Source organism: Adiantum capillus-veneris, chromosome 13 (assembly GCF_014529385.1).
Source record: "Adiantum capillus-veneris isolate H3 chromosome 13, ASM1452938v2, whole genome shotgun sequence".
Lineage (NCBI taxonomy): Eukaryota > Viridiplantae > Streptophyta > Polypodiopsida > Polypodiales > Pteridaceae > Adiantum > Adiantum capillus-veneris.
The window spans coordinates 83,692,299-83,712,926 of record NC_140943.1 but is presented as its reverse complement, the minus strand read 5'-3'; the positions used below and the strand labels follow the sequence as shown (position 1 = coordinate 83,712,926).

Below are 20,628 nucleotides of genomic sequence, written 5' to 3'. Positions count from 1 at the left end.
CTGATGGTCCGTTTGGACAACAAAGTCTGCACCTAGCAGGTAGTGTTTCCAACTTAAGAGCGCATGAATCACGGCCTGCAGTTCTTTTTCATAGACTTGCATAGTCTTTTTTGGCCCTTGCAAGATTCTACTCTCATAGGCTACTACCCTGCTATCTTGCATTAACACTGCACCAATGCTACTACCGCAGGCGTCACACTGGACCACAAATGACTTCCTAAGATCTGGCAACACAATGACTGGATCTGAAGTCATCTTTTCCTTTAAGAGATTAAAAGTTGAAATCTCTTTCTGTGTCCATCTAAAGGTGACTGCCTTCTTTTGAAGAGCATGTAAAGGTGAAGCAATCTCAGCGAAATTTCGGATAAACCTTCTGTAATAGGAGCATAGTCCCAAGAAACTTCGGACATCGTGCACCGTCTTCAAATCTGGCCATGACTTGATCGCTTCAACTTTTGCAGGATCCATTCTAACACCATGCTTTGAGACAATGTGTCCTAGAAAGTGAATCTCTTCCAGAAAAAACTCACTTTTCTTTGCATTGATGAGCAACCTATGACTGCGTAGCTCTTTGAACACAATGGCCAAGTGATGCCTATGCTCCTCTTCATTCTTTGAGTAGACTATCATGTCATCAAAGAATGTACGAACAAACTGCTGGTGTGGACGGAAAATTCTGTCCATCATCCTATTGAACGTAGCAGGAGCATTTGTGAGACCAAAGGGCATCACTAAAAATTCGTAAAGGCCAAACGTCGTTCTAAAAGCAGTCTTGTGCACATCCTGTGATCTAATGCGGATCTGATGGTACCCACTCTTTAGATCTATCTTGCTAAACATAGCTGCTCCTTCTAATTTGTCCAGAATATCATCAATTCTAGGTATAGGGAACCTATTCTTGATGGTATTCTTATTCAGTGCACGATAGTCGATGCACATATGCCATGAGCCATCCTTTTTCTGCACCAACAACACTGGAGAACAGAATGGGGATGAACTGGGCTGAATCAGCCCCTTTTCTAATAGCTCCTGTACTTGGCCCATTATCTCTTTCTGCTGAGCCGCACTAACCCTGTACGGAGGCTTATTTGGTGGGCTATTGCCTGGCATCACATGGTCCTTGGGTCTCTCTGGCGATAATTGAGACGGTAATGAATCGGAATAACAGTCACTATATTGTTGTAAAAACATTGACCTTTCTTTATCTAGCACAGATAAATTTGATTCATCACAATCTGACACTTCACGTGCAAAAACCAAGTACGCAGAAAGATGCTTTTTCATTTACAAAAGTAATAGCAGAAGCTGATACAGTGGGAATAGACTCCCCTTTAAGCTTTACATCGAGAATGTGAGTCTTTCCCCTGCTCTGTACAGTGATCTTTTTGTTGTAGGCATCCATGATTCCCTGTACACGAAACAACCAAGGAATACCTAACAACACATCACATCCGTCCAGTGGCATGATGTAAAATTCTTTAGCATCTACATAGGACTGGATATGTAGGCGCAACTTTCCAATGATGGGTGTCACAGCCTGTGTATGGCCAGGACATGCCAAACCTGCCTCTGTTGTATACCCCGGATCTTCAGGTCTGATTCCCAAGTTTGAAGCCAATTCTGGGGAAATTAAGTTGGCTTTGGCACCTGGATCAAAGAAGATAAGCACTGTTTGATCCCTGACCTTTCCCCATGCTCTGCAAAGCTCACTTGCATCTGAATTTGGCTTGTCGCCCACCATATCTGGCACTAGACCAGCCATGGGCTTCTTTCCTTTCTTGTCCTCCTTTTCTTCAGAATCAGCTGGCCTTTTCTTTGTAGGACAATTGTAAGCAATGTGGCCATGCTGCTCACAGATGAAGCATTTGTTTTCTGACCTCAGGACCTTCTTTTGTTCTTCCGACTTGCGAGGAAAGCGTCTTTTCCATTTCTTCGCTGGTCCCTTTTCTGATTCAGCCCGTAGCTTTGTCTTTCCCTGCGTTGGCTGGCTCTGAGTCACTTTAGGAACCTCCTTGGGAACATACTTCTTCGTTGAATTTTTCTTGGGTGATCCTTCCTTGACGCCAGTATTGAATTCACAATCTTCTCCCTTGAGAAAACCATTGCCAGTGTTTGCTACCTCGATGAGCTGCGTCAAAGTAGTGACTTTGGTCTTCGTGCAATACTTTCTCAATCCTTTGGGTAGGCCACAACAATATTTTTCAATGTGTTCTGTCAATGGCACAAACCTATAGGAAGTTACTGGAAGTAGAGCTTTCCAAAACTTCCGATTATAGTCATCCCGATTCTTGCAAGTGGCAGCATTAAGCTGGTGCCATTCTGTCATGACATCTGCTTCAAAGTCATCAGATAACCATGCTGTTGCAAAAATCTGCTTGAAGTAAATCCATGTGGACGGAGCTTGCCCTTGCAGCAATAAAGTTGTCCACCATTGTCCTGCATTCCCTGTCAAGAAAGTGGCTGCCTTGCGGACCTTTGAAGCCTCTATAAAGTTTTCCCCTGCATAGGCCTTGTCAAACTGCTGGAGGAATGAGAGAGCCTTCTTCCTGTCATCAAACCCTGTAAAGGTCGTGAATGTCACACCTTTGCCACCTTCTTTGTACGGAGTTGGCCTCTCCAATGGCGTTAAGTTGTCATATGGAAGTGACTGAAACATGGGAACACTGTTAGGGTTCATCTGTGTTCCCTAACCACAATTAAGTTGACCTGGAAATGCCATATTTGGCTGTTGATTTGAAAGTATGAGCACCAAGCACTGGCATTTTCTTTGTGAATTGCGACAGTTGATTGCTTTAGATCAAAAGAGAAAGATTCGATCTCATTGTTTGCGTGTGTGTGGTGAACGGTTTGGCACTCCGTCTCTTTGTTCATCTACATTGCATGCACAGTCTTTGAGAAAGACAAGATTTTTTCCACTCACTTTACATGGAATAGGTATGTTCATGGTTTTGTGTTGGAAGTGGTTTCAGGAACTTTCAGCCATGGAGATTCTTGAAGAAGAAGAAAGAAGCATGACTATCAATGAAATTGAAGCATTGAAGGAGCCACAGAGGACTTTGTCGCTTTCGGCGCGGCCGAAAGAAGCAAACGTTGCAAACCTTTCTGAAGTGCAAGTACCGTATGACCCACACATCACACTGGGCGGCGAAGGGTTCCTTCGAGGAATCTGGATGCTATTTGCGATCTCCCTCGACGCCATACAGTTCGGTACGAGTACCTCACTTTGAAAAGGAGGGGACTTCACGTGACACATCCAACCCTATGTGTCTGTGGACAAGCTATAGCACGACAAGGGTTCAGTCAGTCCAGTCAGTCTAGATTTAGAAGTGATCTGGCACTTTTGTGAGTCTATTCGTAGACCGTGCATGCCCAGTCACTTAGTGTAGATGCATGTCCTTTGGTTGCACATAGCATGATCATAAGCATTCCCATCAGAATCACTCAGATTCCTTCAGGGGAATTTTCCAGTGCATTTAGCCTATTTTTCCCATTTTTGACATTTTTCACTTATTATTTTTAAGTGACTTTTGCTGGGAAGTAGGTAGGACAAATTGAGTAAGTTTGTATATAAGCAAACCTAGACTAGCACTAATTGGCAGAAGAGGCAGCATGAGCTCCACCGCTCAACAGGCAACTTCTCAAGCAAGAACCCCTTGGGGACGATTTCCCTCAATCAGATCCACAGCACTAGCGTTTTCTCATCCTCTAGGCTAGATCAATGACGACGATGGGGACGGTGAGACCGATCTAAGGGCTGAAATCTGCTACTCTTTATTTGTTGTCCAAAAACGCTAATGGGCTGAAATCTGCTCGGCTGAAAATGCTATGGAAAACTCTGATTCTCTGTTGGTCTTTATGGCTGAAACTGATGGTCTTTTAGAGCTGAAATTGATGGTCTTTTAAGGCTGAAATTGCAGGTCTTCATTGCTGAAAATCGCCATGACTAATTGCTGCAAATCAGGAAACGCTAGGCTTGCAAAAAACGCTAGGTGTTGAAAAGTGTGGCAATGGGTTGCTGATGCCAAAAACGCCAGAGCAGGGACTGTATGGCAATGAGGCTTGATGGAAACGCCAAGGGGCTGATGTCTATGGCGATGAGGCTACTTGCATGAGTCACATGCATTCAGTTGTACCAGTTTGTGCAATCATAAGTAGACCACTCTCGTCGACGAGAGTGGGGCCTTCGGAGTTGGGTTTTACAACGTCTCTGGTGTCGTATTTCTCTTCTCTCTCTATCTCTCAGTCTCATACACTTTCAACACAGTAATCCATTCACTTTGTTTGTGCTCGTTGCACTCTCTCAATAAGAACGGAAGGCTATCCCTTCCATAAGAATAAAAGGAACCTTGAGCTTGAGTACTCATCTTGAGCAAAGTTCAAAACATTCATTCTGCTGCACCTTACATTGGTATCAGAGCTTTGGCAGTGTTCTGTATCACTCAAGGAAAGAACCACAAGAATCATAAGAAATTTTTTTTGCTTGTTGTGGTCGCACGAACCCAAGTTTGCTTGGGCGTGTCGATTCATAATCGTGTTTTTGAAGAGTGACAGAAAACCCAAGAAAGAAGGGCTTGTCCAGCCTCCCCTTGTGCACTCATTGGGAGCGGACCGTGCACTTAGCGGCAGGCCAATCGACGTGAGGTGGGAAAAAGCAACCTTGGTGTGAGCGCAAGGCCGCCAAGGGGTGCGCCCGTGGAAAAGAACAGAACTCGGGTGAAGAGAAGATCCTTCTCTAACTCAGATTGCAGGCGAAAAAAGAACTTGAAGACCCTCAAGACCCTCAAGTACCCAAGACCACATGAACCCACAGGAATACAAGACTTCAGTGGATGGTCATCACTCGAAGCGGAATGGATACTTCGCTTAGAGGTGATGAGCATGAGAGAGGCGAAGAAGAATTTTCCCCACCAGGAGGTTTTCCGAGCCTCCCCCTTACCCATCTACGCCAAGGATTGCACTAACTCCTATGGAGGAGTTGGAGCAGATGTTTATGGAGAGGAAGTTAGAATGCGAAGCAAGAAGAGCAGAAAGAAAAGCAAAAATGGAGCGTGGACACCAAGAAAGAATGGCAGCCATAGCGCGTGAGAGCAAGCAAGCATGCTTGGAACCCAAAGAAAGACAAGCCGAATTTGATCGCGAGAAGAAAGCAAGAAAGGCAATGAACGACCGACACATGGAAGAGATGTTGCGACTTTTTTCTCAATTGCAGGCACAGATGCAAGAGATTCGGGAAAAGGAGACTCTCTCAGTCTCTTCTTCTCCAAAGCATGACACAGAATTTGCATGATGATTTAAATGACAATGATTTTCATGCTGATAAGCATGACAATGATAAGCATGATGATTTGGATGACAATGACAATGACAAGCATGATGATTTTTTTTTTCCCCGAGAAAAAGATCTTTCTATTAGTTACTGAAACTGCCCATAGGGCTACAACCACCTCTTCAAGAGAGGGCTACAACAACCATGATGGGAGACTCTCCCAATGAAAAAACCAGCATATGTACAATGGGGCTAAATGAAGAAATGGGGGGAGGAAAAAGCCACACAGGTGGTCGGTAATGCCATCGGAGTACACCCTGGACCATGGTTTAAAAAGGCCTAGTACGCCAGAGTCGAAGGAAAGCCTCTCTTCGCTCTCGCATGCGGTCGGAGCTGCCCTGTAGTCCCTCAAGCTGTCCTCTGAGAGTATGCATCAGCTCTAGCCAAAAATCGCGAACAGTCTCTGCTGATGGCACAGGGCGAGCCTCAAAGATGCGGAAGCAACGGGCCCGTTAGATGAATGAGAGTGTCAGGCCACTGATGAGCTCCCAACACTCCTCTCTCTCACTGCACCACTCCTGTGGAGTAAGCTCTGTAGCAGGCTGGAGCGTAGGTCGCCCCTCCTGTATCACTATCATCCTGTTGGTGGAAGATAGCTCAAACTGAAGTGCCAGGCCCGTGAGGGTGGACCAAGCTGCTGCTCCCCAAGTGTATTGTCGGGCCGTGGAGAGAGCAGGCATCAGCCGAAGAACTCGTAGCCACACCTGTTGGGCCGAGGGACAGTCCCAAAGACAGTGACGTTGACTCTCCACAAGATGGTCACAAGCTGCACATGCGGCCGAGAGACCACTATGCACTAGCCAGCTCCCAACTGCTGTAGGCGACTAGCCACTGAAACAAGGTGACTCGCCTCGACTGTCTGGAGTCTCACAACCTCTCCCAGAAGGCTGCCAAGAACTCAGCTGTGAGACCCTCCTCCTGCCAATGAGGTGCTACAGCAGGGCGGGCCTCTCTCTGTACTGCTAGTATATGACGTCCCAGTCGAACAGTGTACTGAAAGAACGGGACTCTTGGGTGGTCTGCAGAAGAGAAGGGGTCCATCCAGAGCCACTCACCAGGATCCCATTGTTCTCGTGCCGGTGGATAACACTCCCAAGCCCACAACCTCCAGTGTCCAGTCTCAAGAGTTGCTGGGTCAGGATCTATGACACAAGTCCTCCCACAGATGCCCACTACTCCGATCCTCTGAAAACAGCACTCTGTCACCTGCGGGGCCTCTACTGCAACTCGATGTAGGCGTCCCCCACCCTGAAGCTCGAAGAAAAGGGATGGAACTGTCTTTGAGCAGGCCCTGACTGAGATGAGAACCTCCAGTCATGTGAAGGCTCCCATCCATCTGGGTGCTACTGGCTCGATAGGCGTGAGCCACTCAGCTGGAACTGCCTCTGAGATGTCCTGGCGCATGCTCTGCACTCCTCTCATGCCCTGTAGAAAGGTGGAAACCCTGCACCTCCTCTGACAAGCCTGTGAACTCTAACCAATCACCTAAAGAGCGCGCTGGACCCGCTGCCATGGGACCCTAGGAAGCATGAGGCTGACTACCAACCAAGTGGCCTCTCTTAGTGCTAACCATGAGGTTTCAGACAAGGGGCTGCCATAGGCGCTCCTCCGTGCAAGTAGGCCGTCTCTGCTCCAGGCCTCGCCGCAAGAGCTCCCAAGATCGAAGCAAACTCACAACGAAGCGGTCCTCCAGTCTCCTACTGAAACCAACTCTGCGTATCTCTGTGAAGATCCATTTGATCGAAGGTTGCCAGGGGCCTCCTGTCTGAGACACCCTAGCACTAAGCCCCTGTAGCAAGAACTCCTTCTAGGGCTCCTCACCTGGAAGAAGTCCTCTGACGATGAACTTCCCAAGAAGGGCTTTGCTCTGCTATGCTTGGTTAATGATCCCAAGCCCTCCCTGTGAACAAGGAAGAGTGATGACTTGCCAAGCCACTTTGGCTCAGGCTATCTGAGTGTCACGTCCTGACCAAAGGAAGTTCCTGATTAGCCTCTCTACCTGGCTGATACAAGAACTCGAGAAGATCCAGCAAGAAGTGATGTACTACATAGTCGCCAACAACACCTGGTTGGCCACTACTACTCTGCTAGCCAAAGAAAGTCGTGCTGAGCTCCAATGTAACATCTTTTTCCTGATAGACAGGAGAAGAGGAGCAATCTGCTGCTCGGGAGACAAGTCGAAACCAACTTGACAACCCAAGTACCGAACTGCAGTCCCTGGGGGAATCCACCTAAAACCCTCTTCTGGCATCCAAACGGGCACATGAGCACTAACAAGCATGATGATTTGAATGATCAAGATGTGATTTCTCAGAAGCAGGATGATTTGTACGATCAAGACGTGATTGTTCACAAGGATGATGGTTTAGTTGATGCTTTTTCTAGCGAAGCTAACCTCGTTGCAGATTCGATCAATTACGAAGGATCGATCTTGGCTCTCGAGCCTAGGTCCAAAGAACCCCTTTAGGAAGAACCGATCTTGGCTCTCGAGCTTAGGTCCAAAGAACCCTCACAGTAAGTATTATGTGTTCGCATGATTAGTCAGCACGCATTGTTCGAGTGTTTCATTCGTGATCGTTTCTTGTATTTTCGTCAGCGTCTTTATGTGATCCCTTTTTCTAGGCATGACATATTGTACGTTGAGCACGTTTCACTCATGAATGAGCACGAATGTATGCGGATTGTTCATGAAAAGCTGAAAAGTATGCATTCAAGGACGTCACATTACATGTCTCTTCCTTGGCACGACATAGTGGTAGAAAGAGCACATGAAAGTATGAGCACCAAGCATAGGCATTTTCGTTGTGAATTGCCACAGTTGATTGCTTTAGATCAAAAGAGAAAGATTCGATCTCATTGTTTGCGTGTGTGTGGTGAACGGTTTGGCACTCCGTCTCTTTGTTCATCTACATTGCATGCACAGTCTTTGTGGAAGACAAGATTTTTTCCACCACTCACTTTACATGGAATATGTATGTGCATGGTTTTGTGTTGAAAATGGTTTCAGGAATTTTCAGCCATGGAGATTCTTGAAGAAGAAGAAAGAAGCATGACTATTGATGAAGTTGAAGCATTGAAGGAGCCACAGAAGACTTTGTGTCGCTTTCGACGCGGCCCAAAGAAGCAAGCGTTGCACACTTTTCTGAAGTTCAAGTACCGCACGACCCACACATCAGAGTGGGCCGGCGAAGAGTCCCTTCCAGGATTCTGGATGCTATTGGCGATCTCCCTCAACGCCATACAGTTCGGTACGAGTACCTCACTTTGAAAAGGAGGGGATGTCACGAGACACATCCAACCCTATGTGTCCGTGGACAAGCTACAGCACGACAAGGGTTCAGTCAGTCTAGATTTAGAAGTGATCTGGCACTTTTGTGAGTCTATTCGTAGACCGTGCATGCCCAGTCACTTAGCGTAGATGCATATCCTCTGGTTGCACACAGCATGATCATAAGCATTCCCATCAGAATCACTCAGAATCCTTCAGGGGAATTTTCCAGTGCATTTAGCCTATTTTTCCTATTTTTGACATTTTTCACTTATTATTTTTAAGTGACTTTTGTTGGAAAGTAGGTAGGGCAAATTGAGTAAGTTTGTATATAACCAAGCCTAGACTAGTACTAATTGGCAGAAGAGGCAGCAGGAGCTCCACCGCTCAAGAGGCAACTTCTCAAGCAAGAACCCCTTGGGGGCGATTTCCCTCAAGCAGATCCACAACACTAGCGTTTTCTCATCCTAGCCTCATCGCCACAGACATCAGCCCCTTGGCGTTTCCATCAAGCCTCATTGCCATACAGTCCCTGCTCTGGCGTTTTTGGCATCAGCAACCCATTGCCACACTTTTCAGCACCTAGCGTTTTTTGCAAGCCTAGCGTTTCCTGATTTGCAGCAATTAGTCATGGCGATTTTCAGCAATGAAGACCTGCAATTTCAGCCTTAAAAGACCATCAATTTCAGCTCTAAAAGACCATCAGTTTCAGCCTTAAAAGACCATCAATTTCAGCTCTAAAAGACCACCAGTTTCAGCCATAAAGACCAGTAGAGAATCAGCGTTTTCCATAGCATTTTCAGCCGCAGCAGATTTCAGCCCATTAGCGTTTTTGGACAGCAGATAAAGAGTAGCAGATTTCAGCCCTTAGATCGGTCTCGCCGTCCCCGTCGTCGTCATCAATCTAGCCTAGACTTGCATCAGTCACATGCATTTAGTTGTACCAGTTTGTGCAATCATAAGTAGACCACACTCACCGACGATAGTGGGGCCTTCGGAGGAGGGTTTTACAACGTCTCTGGTGTCGTATTTCTCTTCTCTCTCTATATCTCAGTCTCATACACTTTCACGCACAGTGTCCATTCACTTTGTTTGTGTTCGTTGCACTCTCTCATTAAGAACGAAAGGCTCTCCCTTCCATAAGAACAAAAGGAACCTTGAGCTTGAGCACAGTTCGGAGCACTAATCTTGAGCAAACTTCATTCATTCCGCTGCACCTTACACCGACGGCGAATTCAACATATCTGTGCCGTTTCTCTCGTGCATAGACGAAATTCCGGAAGAAGACTTGCCGCCGTACCCTCTCCCGCCACCCGAAATAATTATTATTCTGGATTCACCGGAGCTAGAACTGGTTCCAGAGGGCGCTCTAGTTTCCAAGGGCGTTCGCGTTCCACATGCTGTACCCAAATACTTTCCGCTTCTAAAGTACGTGTCCCAGAACCTGCTCTTGCACATGTTCAATATTCCGTTTGAGGCGTAAACATGCCGACTTCTTAGGAAGGAGAAGGTTAATCTGATGATGCCCTTACTCTTATCAAGGAGCAGATGGACGCACTTTCCAGAAGCCTCGCATCACTTCACACTCGCTTGGATCAGATGCAGACGCAAAACACTTCTCGAAGTCGTGCTACAGCTTCTCGGACTACTAATACAACTTCTCCATCATCTTCTTTCGAAGCTTCAGTGGATGAACAAAACGAACTAGATCCAACTGGTCAGGTAGACAATCGTGAACTTCAATTACCTTATAAATTTTTTAATGCTGCACAGAAGAAGAAACTGGATGTTAAATTGCTTGAGCCCTATAATGGTCGCTGCGACAAGCGCGTATTGGACCGATGGCTGTTCAAAATGGAGGTCTACTTGTCCAACACAGACTTAGTAGAGAGTAAAAAAGTTGCACTTACTAGCTCTCTGCTCAAGGACACAACATTTCTTTGGTGGCAACGACGGGTTGCTGATGGTTAACACACACCTTCTTGGGATAAATTCTGGTGTGCTATCCGCAAGGCGTTCAAACCTGCCAGACACGTTCCTTGGCGGCGTACATCACAGAGTTTTGGAGACTAACTCTGGAGATAGAGAATCTCAGCCCCTCTACTACACAGTTTCATTGACTGGCTTGAACCAACCCTGAAGTACGATGTGCACAAATACAACCCTACCACCTTGGATACTGCAATAGCCTATGTGGAGCGTCTTGGCGATAATCGTTGCCCTACACGGAATTTTCTCCCTGGTGCTAGATCTTCAAATAGCGCTTGCTTTTTATAGCACGATCGTAGAGAAAGCTATAGCCAAAGTCAACATCAACAATCTCAGTTCAGATAGCAAGCAACGGAGCCTTATTTAACTTGAAGGTTCTATTCTCAAGATTGACAATCTCAAAGCAAATTTCCTTCAAATGTTCCTCCACTTGATCGTGGTAAAGGACATGCTTTTTCTCAAGATCGACGTTCTAATCCTCAGCAAGGCTCTTCATCAAATGCTTCTTCGATTTCAAAGAAGGTATCAATGTCCAAAGAAACCAAATCCGTCTAATTTGAAGAGAAATTCCAATGCGGAAACATCATCGAATTTTGAACAACCAGCTTGTGCTAAAGAGAAAGGAAAATCAGTGGTCAATACAATTCATGTCTCAGAGGATACGACTATTCTTATGAAGCATGCTCAGTGCAATTCTTCAGTTTTGGAGCCTCTCTCAAAGCAAGTTTTGAGCCTTCTTGTTTTGGAATCTCTCTCAAAGCAAGTTTTGAGCCTTCTTGGAACTCTTAATGGTCGTTCCATCAATATTTTGGTGGACAGCGGATGCTCGAATAATTTCGTCAGCACTCAGATAGTTTGACAGCTTGGTTTACCAACTCAGAAGACATCTCACTTATATGATGTGGAGTTAGCAGATGGATCAATTTCAACTTGTGATGAGACAGTTCGACAGCTGTTTGTAGTTCAAGATTCAAACTTATGCAGATCAACTGGATTTCGAAGTCATATCTTTATCTTACTACGACATGATTCTTGGTCAATATTGGTTATTCCAATACGATCCAGCAATTAGCTTTCGAGGACATACTATCAATTTGTTCAAAGATGGACGTGAATTGATTTTACACGGGCTTTATCATACAGAACGAGGGATTCAAGCCTCACATGTACAAGTCAAACAGCATGATACAGTGGATTATGAAGCGAATATGATCTCCAATGCAGAAATCATAATTGATGAATTTTTGAATTCCTTAACTTCTCCTGAATCTATTGATGAAGACAAAGATGATTTCAAGTAAGAGTTTTTTTCAAGTGATACTTCGTTACTAGACAAAGATAAGGATATGGTTGCAGATTTTGAGTCTGAAGACGACTATGCTTTCTTTAATTCTTTGCTGGATGATGTATGCCAATTGCAAGTCATGAAGTGACAGTTTCTGAAGATGAAATTTTGGGATTCATTATTGGAAGATGATTGCAGTCTTCATCCAAAATCCTTTCCAGTGATTAGCAAAGTTATCCCATGTGAAGAGTGCCTCGAGAAGGTTTCCTCTTTACCAAATATTTTGCAGTTATTGGAAGATCTTAAACCAGAAAACTTACATCGCATGAAGGATTTTGAAGATCAATCTCTTATTGCAGTCAACTTGATTATGCCAGATTCCTCTAAAAAGTCTTTGAATAATGCAATGACATGGGATTTAGTAGTCAAAGCAAAAAGGTTTTGCAAGAAGCAAAGCTTCAAGACAAAGGTTTCAGATAACTCAAAGATTAAAGATTTTCGGAGATTCAATGTTTTTCCAGAGTTCTATCAACATCAAAAGTCATTTCTTTGATACGGGCTCTCATTTTAAATGGGAGGTAATGTCACGATTGTGACTATGTTACAGTATTACATCTACTCCTAGTTACAGATACGCAAAGTGCCATGCCAGGGAGAACCCCTACGCTTAGATGGTCACGACCCTTCGCTCAAGAGACATGCCTCTTCGCCAAAAGCCACACTCCTTCGACGATTGGATTAACCCTTTCGCTCTACGATTGCGACCACTCGTTCAATGGTTGCAGCTCTTTGCCGAAAGGATGTGTCTTTACATCTAAAGTCGCGTCTCTTCACATGAGACGTGTCTTTTAATTTGTGTCTCTTTGTCTCCTATATAAGGAGCCTATTGTACGAACTTTTAAAACATTCATTCAATCAATCAAACACACATTCAGTCTATTGAGTCTCAGTTTGATCTTAAGTATGAAGTTTTAAGTCTTAATTATAGGATTAACACCATTAATCCTCACAATAGTAGCAACGACAAACTCCTCCAGAGTCTTCAAGTGGAGACTCTCTAGGAGATTTTGCTGAGAAGTCTTAGGAAGAGCCTCTCTACCCACTTCTTAACCATAAATTTGCTTGGTCGCTAGGGAAGCCAGAGACTTTGTTCGGGTCACGAGTTTTACAAAAGTCTCATTTGGCTGGAGCATGAGGTCGGCCAACTCATCCACAACTTTCTCTTGGAAGTCACTTGGTCTGAGAGCTTCATAGAACTACTGCCTTAGTGCTGCCCAAGTAGGGAAGTTGTTCTCTGCAAACTGACTGTACCATTTATCTGCTAAGCCATCCAAGGTGGATGGGAAGAGCACTAAGTAGGCGTCTTCTCTGTTGAGGCCACGATGTTTGTAGAGGGATACAAATCTCCTAGCATGGTCGTCTGCATCCTCTGCGGAAAGACCTTTGAAAGTCCTAAACTTTATGTTCACCTTAGCCAGAATGCTTGTCAGCTCTTCCATGGTTGTCTCCTCCTCAGCCTGTTGCTCAAGAGGTCGCTGTAACAAAGTTATCCCATGTGAAGAGTGCCTCGAGAAGGTTTCCAGTGATTAGCAAAGTTATCCCATGTGAAGAGTGCCTCGAGAAGGTTTCCTCTTTACCAAATATTTTGCAGTTACTGGAAGATCTTAAACCAGAAAACTTACATCGCATGAAGGATTTTGAAGATCAATCTCTTATTGCAGTCAACTTGATTATGCCAGATTCCTCTAAAAAGTCTTTGAATAATGCAATGACATGGGATTTAGTAGTCAAAGCAAAAAGGTTTTGCAAGAAGCAAAGCTTCAAGACAAAGGTTTCAGATAACTCAAAGATTAAAGATTTTTGGAGATTCAATGTTTTTCCAGAGTTCTATCAACATCAAAAGTCATTTCTTTGACACGGGCTCTCATTTTAAATGGGAGGTAATGTCACGATTGTGACTATGTTACAGTATTATATCTACTCCTAGTTGCAGATACGCAAAGTGCCATGCCAAGGAGAACCCCTACGCTTAGATGGTCACGACCCTTCGCTCAAGAGACATGCCTCTTCGCCAAAAGCCACACTCCTTCGACGATTGGATTAACCCTTTCGCTCTACGATTGCGACCACTCGTTCAATGGTTGCAGCTCTTTGCCGAAAGGATGTGTCTTTACATCTAAAGTCGCGTCTCTTCACCATGAGACGTGTCTTTTAATTTGTGTCTCTTCGTCTCCTATATAAGGAGCCTATTGTACTAACTTTTAAAACATTCATTCAATCAATCAAACACACATTCAGTCTATTGAGTCTCAGTTTGATCTTAAGTATGAAGTTTTAAGTCTTAATTATAGGATTAACACCATTAATCCTCACAATAGCAGCAACGACAAACTCCTCCAGAGTCTTCAAGTGGAGACTCTCTAGGAGTTTTTGCTGAGAAGTCTTAGGAAGAGCCTCTCTACCCACTTCTTAACCATAAATTTGCTTGGTCGCTAGGGAAGCCAGAGACTTTGTTCGGGTCACGAGTTTTACAAAAGTCTCATTTGGCTGGAGCATGAGGTTCGCCAACTCATCCACAACTTTCTCTTGGAAGTCACCTGGTCTGAGAGCTTCATAGAACTATTGCCTTAGTGCTGCCCAAGTAGGGAAGTTGTTCTCTGCAAACTGACTGTACCATTTATCTGCTAAGCCATCCAAGGTGGATGGGAAGAGCACTAAGTAGGCGTCTTCTCTGTTGAGGCCACGATGTTTGTAGAGGGATACAAATCTCCTAGCATGGTCGTCTGCATCCTCTGCGGAAAGACCTTTGAAAGTCCTAAACTTTATGTTCACCTTAGCCAGAATGCTTGTCAGCTCTTCCATGGTTGTCTCCTCCTCAGCCTGTTGCTCAAGAGGTCGCTGTAACACAGTCTTTTAGACGGTTTGCTTTATCCAAAGAGTGAGAGAGCTCTCGGCCGAGAGACTCACGTTGCGAGCATTTGAGTTAGCTAGATAGATAGTAAATTTTGGATATGACAGAGCTTGGTACACCCAGGTCAGAGCATGGCTCGGAGCACATGGCCTTGATCTTGAGAGCTTGCCACCGTAGGTTCATCATATAGTGTTCCGATAGGATCTCTAGACTCTGGCAGCTATGTATTAGACAAACTTGGATCACATCTCCCCTTCAGCGGAAGATGGCACACTACAGAGATCATTTCCTTACCATACTCGAGGACGGGTTCATATAGTGACCACGCTATATGGACACTTACATGCCACACAACTCACAAGTGGTGATTGGTCAGCTCCTCGTGACTTTTCCAAGTGGGAGAGAGTCTATCGAGTATGCAGAGAGGAGGTGGAGAGCGAGGAGCATTTTGTTTGCAGATGCAGAGCTTATGATGATATTAGAGGCAGGTACGAGTCATTATTCAGAGGGCAGACTATCCTCCACGAGATCATGCACTCTCGAGATCGGAGGCAGTTGGGGCGCTGCTTGCTAGAGATACGGAGGCATAGAGATACACTTGCCACGTACATAGACACAAGTGGGGGGGGAGAGACAGTCACAACTTTAATTTTTTTCCCAAAGGACCACACCTCCTCCATTCCTAGATCCACCAAGGGGAGTGACTCTCTAGCAAGACTGAGATGAGCCGGGCCAGACGACATGCGCGTGTTACCAGATGCCGGGCCCCACGACTCCACCACAGATAAATCGAGGAGATCAGACCCGAGAGCGTCGAGCTGCTGAGGAGAGACGACCTGAGATGATGGCTCACCCAACTGCGTTCATCCGAGCAGCCCTTTCTCCTGATCCTCACATGTACCACATTCTACACCCCCCTATTAGCACAGGATGGAGCTAGCTAGCTTGATTGCATCTGCATGGTTGTACTGCCTTGAGCATATAGACATGCACACATCCCTAATACTAGACCTCCATCCCCCCCCCCGATCCCATCATACACCAAGGTTTTCTCTTTATTTTGTACCAGTTTGGATTGTTTTGTCTTTTCCGGTAGATGGAAGACATACACACATGTATACTTGATTTGTCTCATAGGCCGACTTCGACCTCAGATAGACCTTAAAAAAATCTCTCTCTCTCTCTCTCTCTCTCTCTCTCTCTCTCTCAATAACCGAGTCTTTAAGATCTAGTATCTTGATATTGTAGTTTGAAGCTCTTCATAGGGGTGCCCGTTCTCGACAGTGACATTTGCATTGCCACAAGAGGGGACTGCACTAGTGAAGGTAGTATATGATCAAGGCTTCTCCTCTCCCCTATACATGTGGCACAAATGCAGGCATAGAGTATGATGCTCAAGTAAAGGATGCTCTTAATACTCAAAAAGTTTTGGCCAGTATATAAGAAATGAAAAATTTAACATTAAGTTGAATAACAAGATTTAAGAGTAGTTTTGGTGATTTGAAACAGGTTATGATTTTATGGAAAGACTTGCATACAATGGCATCACAGCAAATCTTGTCTTGTATATTAAAACTGAGTTGCATCTGGGAAGCGCGTCAGCAACTGAAAGTGTAAATAATTGGGTGGGAGCAACCACATTGCTGCCTATTTTTGCGGCCTTTCTTGCAGATGCTTATCTTGGAAGATATTGGACTGTTGTTTTTTTCTCAGCCTTTTACGTTCTTGTAAGTGGGAAGAAGTCGCAAAAATGACTTGCGGATTGTTGCACTTCAACAAGTCTATTCTATTTTATGAGCTAGTCATATTGAGAAATTCAGCTCTTCTGTTTCTTGTGTCTCAGGGGTTAATTATGCTGACTCTTTCAGCATCTCTTACAGCTCTGAGACCTGGCACTTGTTCCAGCAGTTCAAGCTGCCCCGATGCAACGTCTTTCCAGCTAGCATTCTTCTATCTCTCTCTATACTTGATTGCCATTGGTGCAGCTGGTGTGAAACCATGCCTTGAAGCTTTGGGTGCAGATCAGTTTGATGAAGATCATCCGAGTGAAAAAAATAGTAAAAGCTCATTCTTCAGTTGGTGGTACTTTGGAATTATCTCAGGTACTCTTGTGAGTTATACAGTCATAGTGTACATTGAAGACAACGGAACGGCAGGGCTTGGCTATGGCATACTGGCAGTTCTGATTACATTAGCAGTGGTTCTCTTTGTAGTGGGTACCCCGGTCTATCGAAACAGGATCCCATATGGAAGCTCGTTAGTTGGCCTTTTCCAAGTGCTGATAGCAGCTGCAAGAAAGTGGTACATAGAGGTACCTGATGATCTTTCACTCCTTCATGAGGTAGATGAGGAGAAAGCAGCACAAAATGGGAGAAAGAATCTCTTACATACAACTGGGCTTCGGTATGCTCTCTAAGCTGTTTTCTGTGTTCTTATTGTTATTTTTCTCTCATTTCAATTAGATTCTTTGATTTTTGTATTGGCAAGCCAAGTGTGTCCAATGTTGATCAGGCACTTAAGTTGTAAATATTTATGGCTAGTAAAAGGAGGTGGAAGGGAATAGCGTCACAAGATGTGACGTAGTGCAGCTTGATACCAGATGGGCCTGGAGTGATCCACCTCACCCTTTGCCTAACAAGATGCAGTGCTACCGAGACCATTATCACGCATTAAAATCTACGGCCTGGTTGACCGGCCAGATTTAAATGAGTGTCTACATTTTGCATGCAACGAGGGCTCTGAGAGAGCTCAGGTTATTGTCATATACCTGAAAATTGAGCTAGGAGTCGCAAGTGGGGCCCACATTTGCAGACTATCTGAGTACGCCGAACTCAAATGAACTCACAACAAGTTTCAATTTTTTTGCCCCAGTGTTGCGTCAGTATCACAGTCGGAATATACCAACGGTAATATCGACGCTAATATTGTCAGTAATATCGATGCCAACATTTTGACAAAAAGCGTCGGGCAACGGAGCATTTTGTATGCTGATATCCTGGAGAGTGAGGGAGTACCCATATCAGTGTTGCTTGGCACTTCCACAGCGTCTAATGAGAATTTACGACCAGCTCCCACCTCGAGCAATCCCCTCATTCATGCCTTGGAGACGTATCTACACACAGATGCCTACACAGATGCCTACTAGAGGATTCCCATTTGAGATGACTGTAAAGCTTGGAGCCAGGCACCGTCTGAGACTGCCAGGGTGCTTTGGACACAAATAGATTGATGAAGTGGGAGAGTCTCAGCAGGCCATCGCTTATCATAGGCAGCAGCTTTGAAAGGGAGCACACATGTATTAATACCAAAACTGCAGATCTTGGAGTGGGCGTATACATCTCTAGTGAACACTCGCACAACTGTAGCATATAGTGAGCTTGTGGTAGTGTAGATGGGGGAAGGCAGCTACCATCCATAACACGCACTGCCATTCAGCTCTCACTACTTGTTGATCGATTGTCGATTTTTTATTTTCCTATGTTACAGAAATATTGACGTTTTCTAGATCGGTTTTTGTCTTGTGGGCCAATTTTGGCATTGCATAGGTTTCCTTTGATCTCTTATCTGTTTGAATGTGCTCTTCCGTTTTTCTTGGACTGGTAAAATCTCTTTTCTGGAGCAAGTGCTTTTTTGCAGAACTAAAAGAGGAATGGAGCAATAAGCACCGAGCGCTGCACTGATTAATAGACTTTTGAGGATTTAAATGCAACAAGTTGTGCATTAATACTAAACGTTTTCAAGGGTGTGAGAGCTTCAATGGTTGTTTGAAGACAAGAGAATGGCGAATGGTGATTACGCTAGAAATGAATGTATTTGCAGGTGCCTTGACAAAGCAGCAACAGTGAGGCAGCCTGAATTAGAAGGAGAGATTCATTGCCAGACGAGTAAAGAAAATCCTGATTTTAAAAACGGAGTTGGCGATCCATGGAGGATCTGCACTGTTACTCGGGTTGAAGAAGTAAAGCTTATTGTTCGAATCTTTCCCATATGGCTAACCACCATCATGTTTGGGGTGTTTTTTGCACAATCAACCACTTTTTTTGTACAACAAGCGGCGACAATGGATAGAAGTGTTGGCTCCATATTCATTATCCCGTCTGGATCAATACGCACGTTCTCCTGTCTTGTGATTATTGTGATGCTACCCATCTATGGAAAAGTGCTGGTTCCGTTGGCAAGGCGGTTCACTGGTCACAACCAGGGTTTGACATTGTTGCAAAGATTAGGTGTGGGGTTCTTTTTTTCCGTAGCGTGTATGGTGAGTGCGGCTATGGTAGAGACGAAACGCCTGAAAATTGTAGAGGAGTATGGATTGCAGGACGATTCAAGCGCAACAGTCCCAATGAGCGTGTTCTGGTTGCTTCCACAATATGTGATATTTGGCATGGCAGATGTTTTTGTGATTGTAGGAGAGCAAGAGTTCTTCTATGATCAAGTTCCGGAGTCTATGCGGAGCGTGGGAATGTCCTTTTACTTACTTTCTCTTGGGTTCGGAAATTATCTAAGCAATGCTCTTATTAGTGTTATCAGTATTATTACCAGTGCAGGAGGAAATCAAGGCTGGTTTGTGGATAACCTTAATCAGTGCCATCTCGACTACTTTTACTGGTTCCTGGCAACTTTACTTGCTCTCAACTTTGTTGTGTTCCTTGCATTGTCATGGAGCTATACATACAAGGCAGTGGAAAAGATAAGGCCTATTGTTGATACTCGCTGAATGTAGACCTTACCTTTCGAAGCCAGCTTCATTCAGTTTGCTTGATCTCAATTGGCAGAAGTGTACATCAAATGTCGCCTTCTGTATCCGAATGTACTCCGAATTGCTCCAATATCGGACCTTGTATGTGCCTGACCATCCATAATCATTGCCTTTAGGGCCTTCTGTAAAAGGGTCTTTTGAAGGCTTCACAAACCATCAAGTAAACCAGATTTGTTGTCATTATCATCAACACTATCAACCCTTAAGATATTGAAAATTGCTGTAAATATAATCTAACTCATGTATGTGAGTTTTGCAAAAAAAGAAAAGATATTGAAAATTGCATCAGCTCAGTGAATTTTCATCTCAAGGAAATGAGAACCATGTGATTGTTAGTAATATACTCAAATAGCAGAACTATTGAAGGACTACCAAGGTAAAAAATAAGACCCCTTAAAGAATCTGCAAGTGGAGATGGATTTACCCACTAACCTAGAATTATAGGATTTGAAATTAAAAAAAATGCCACTTCATAGTGTAGTTTTGGCAAATGTATCTCTTAAAACAACAAAAAATTAGAAAATTTGGCTAATCTTTTGACAACTGAGTTTATAAGATAGTCCGAAGATCTTGTACACCTTTCAAAAGTATCATTTGGGCTATAAATAGCCCCTATTTTTTTTCCTTGTTTGGACACCCACTTAAAAAATGACATCTTTTGATGCCACTTCTGGCTGTTTGAGTATAAAATATAGGCCACATTGGTTTAGTGATGAACCACCTCAGTGCAATAAACCAGATCATAAACTCCTACATTTGCAAGTTTCTCTTGTTGGCTGTCCCCAAAACCCATTTCTTTTCCTTCACAACTTTCTTCTTGAAATTGCACAGCCCTGTCTAATTGTAGTGCCTTTTAATTGAGTGAGTAACATGCTGTAGTACTGCTGAGTTCTTTTTGAGAGCTTGTGAGCAAGAAAAGCCCACTAGAAAACACATGATAGCAGCACTTATGGTGGTGGGACGGAGAACACACCTTGAATCCTTGCTCCTTGTCCCACAACTGTCCTTGCTAAGCTACACAAGTGGAAATGGGTAAGCAAAAGGAAGGAGAAGAATCCCTATTTGCATACTTTCAAGCACAAAAGCCAGA

General features: G+C 44.3%; 1 protein-coding gene across 2 annotated transcripts in view; it reads left to right on the top strand.

Moving 5' to 3' along the window:
• LOC147444362 (protein NRT1/ PTR FAMILY 8.1-like) overlaps positions 1-19,826 on the top strand; it is a 46,104-nt gene extending 26,278 nt beyond the window's left edge. For both annotated transcript variants that reach the window (XM_086527003.1, XM_086527004.1), the window contains 3 exons: positions 16,289-16,506; positions 16,623-17,182; positions 18,599-19,826. In XM_086527003.1, coding sequence (XP_086383129.1) covers positions 16,289-16,506; positions 16,623-17,182; positions 18,599-19,496 — 1,676 coding nt within the window. In that variant the 3' untranslated portion in view covers positions 19,497-19,826. The remainder of the gene's footprint in view (positions 1-16,288; positions 16,507-16,622; positions 17,183-18,598) is intronic.
• The last annotated feature ends 802 nt before the right edge of the window (positions 19,827-20,628 follow it).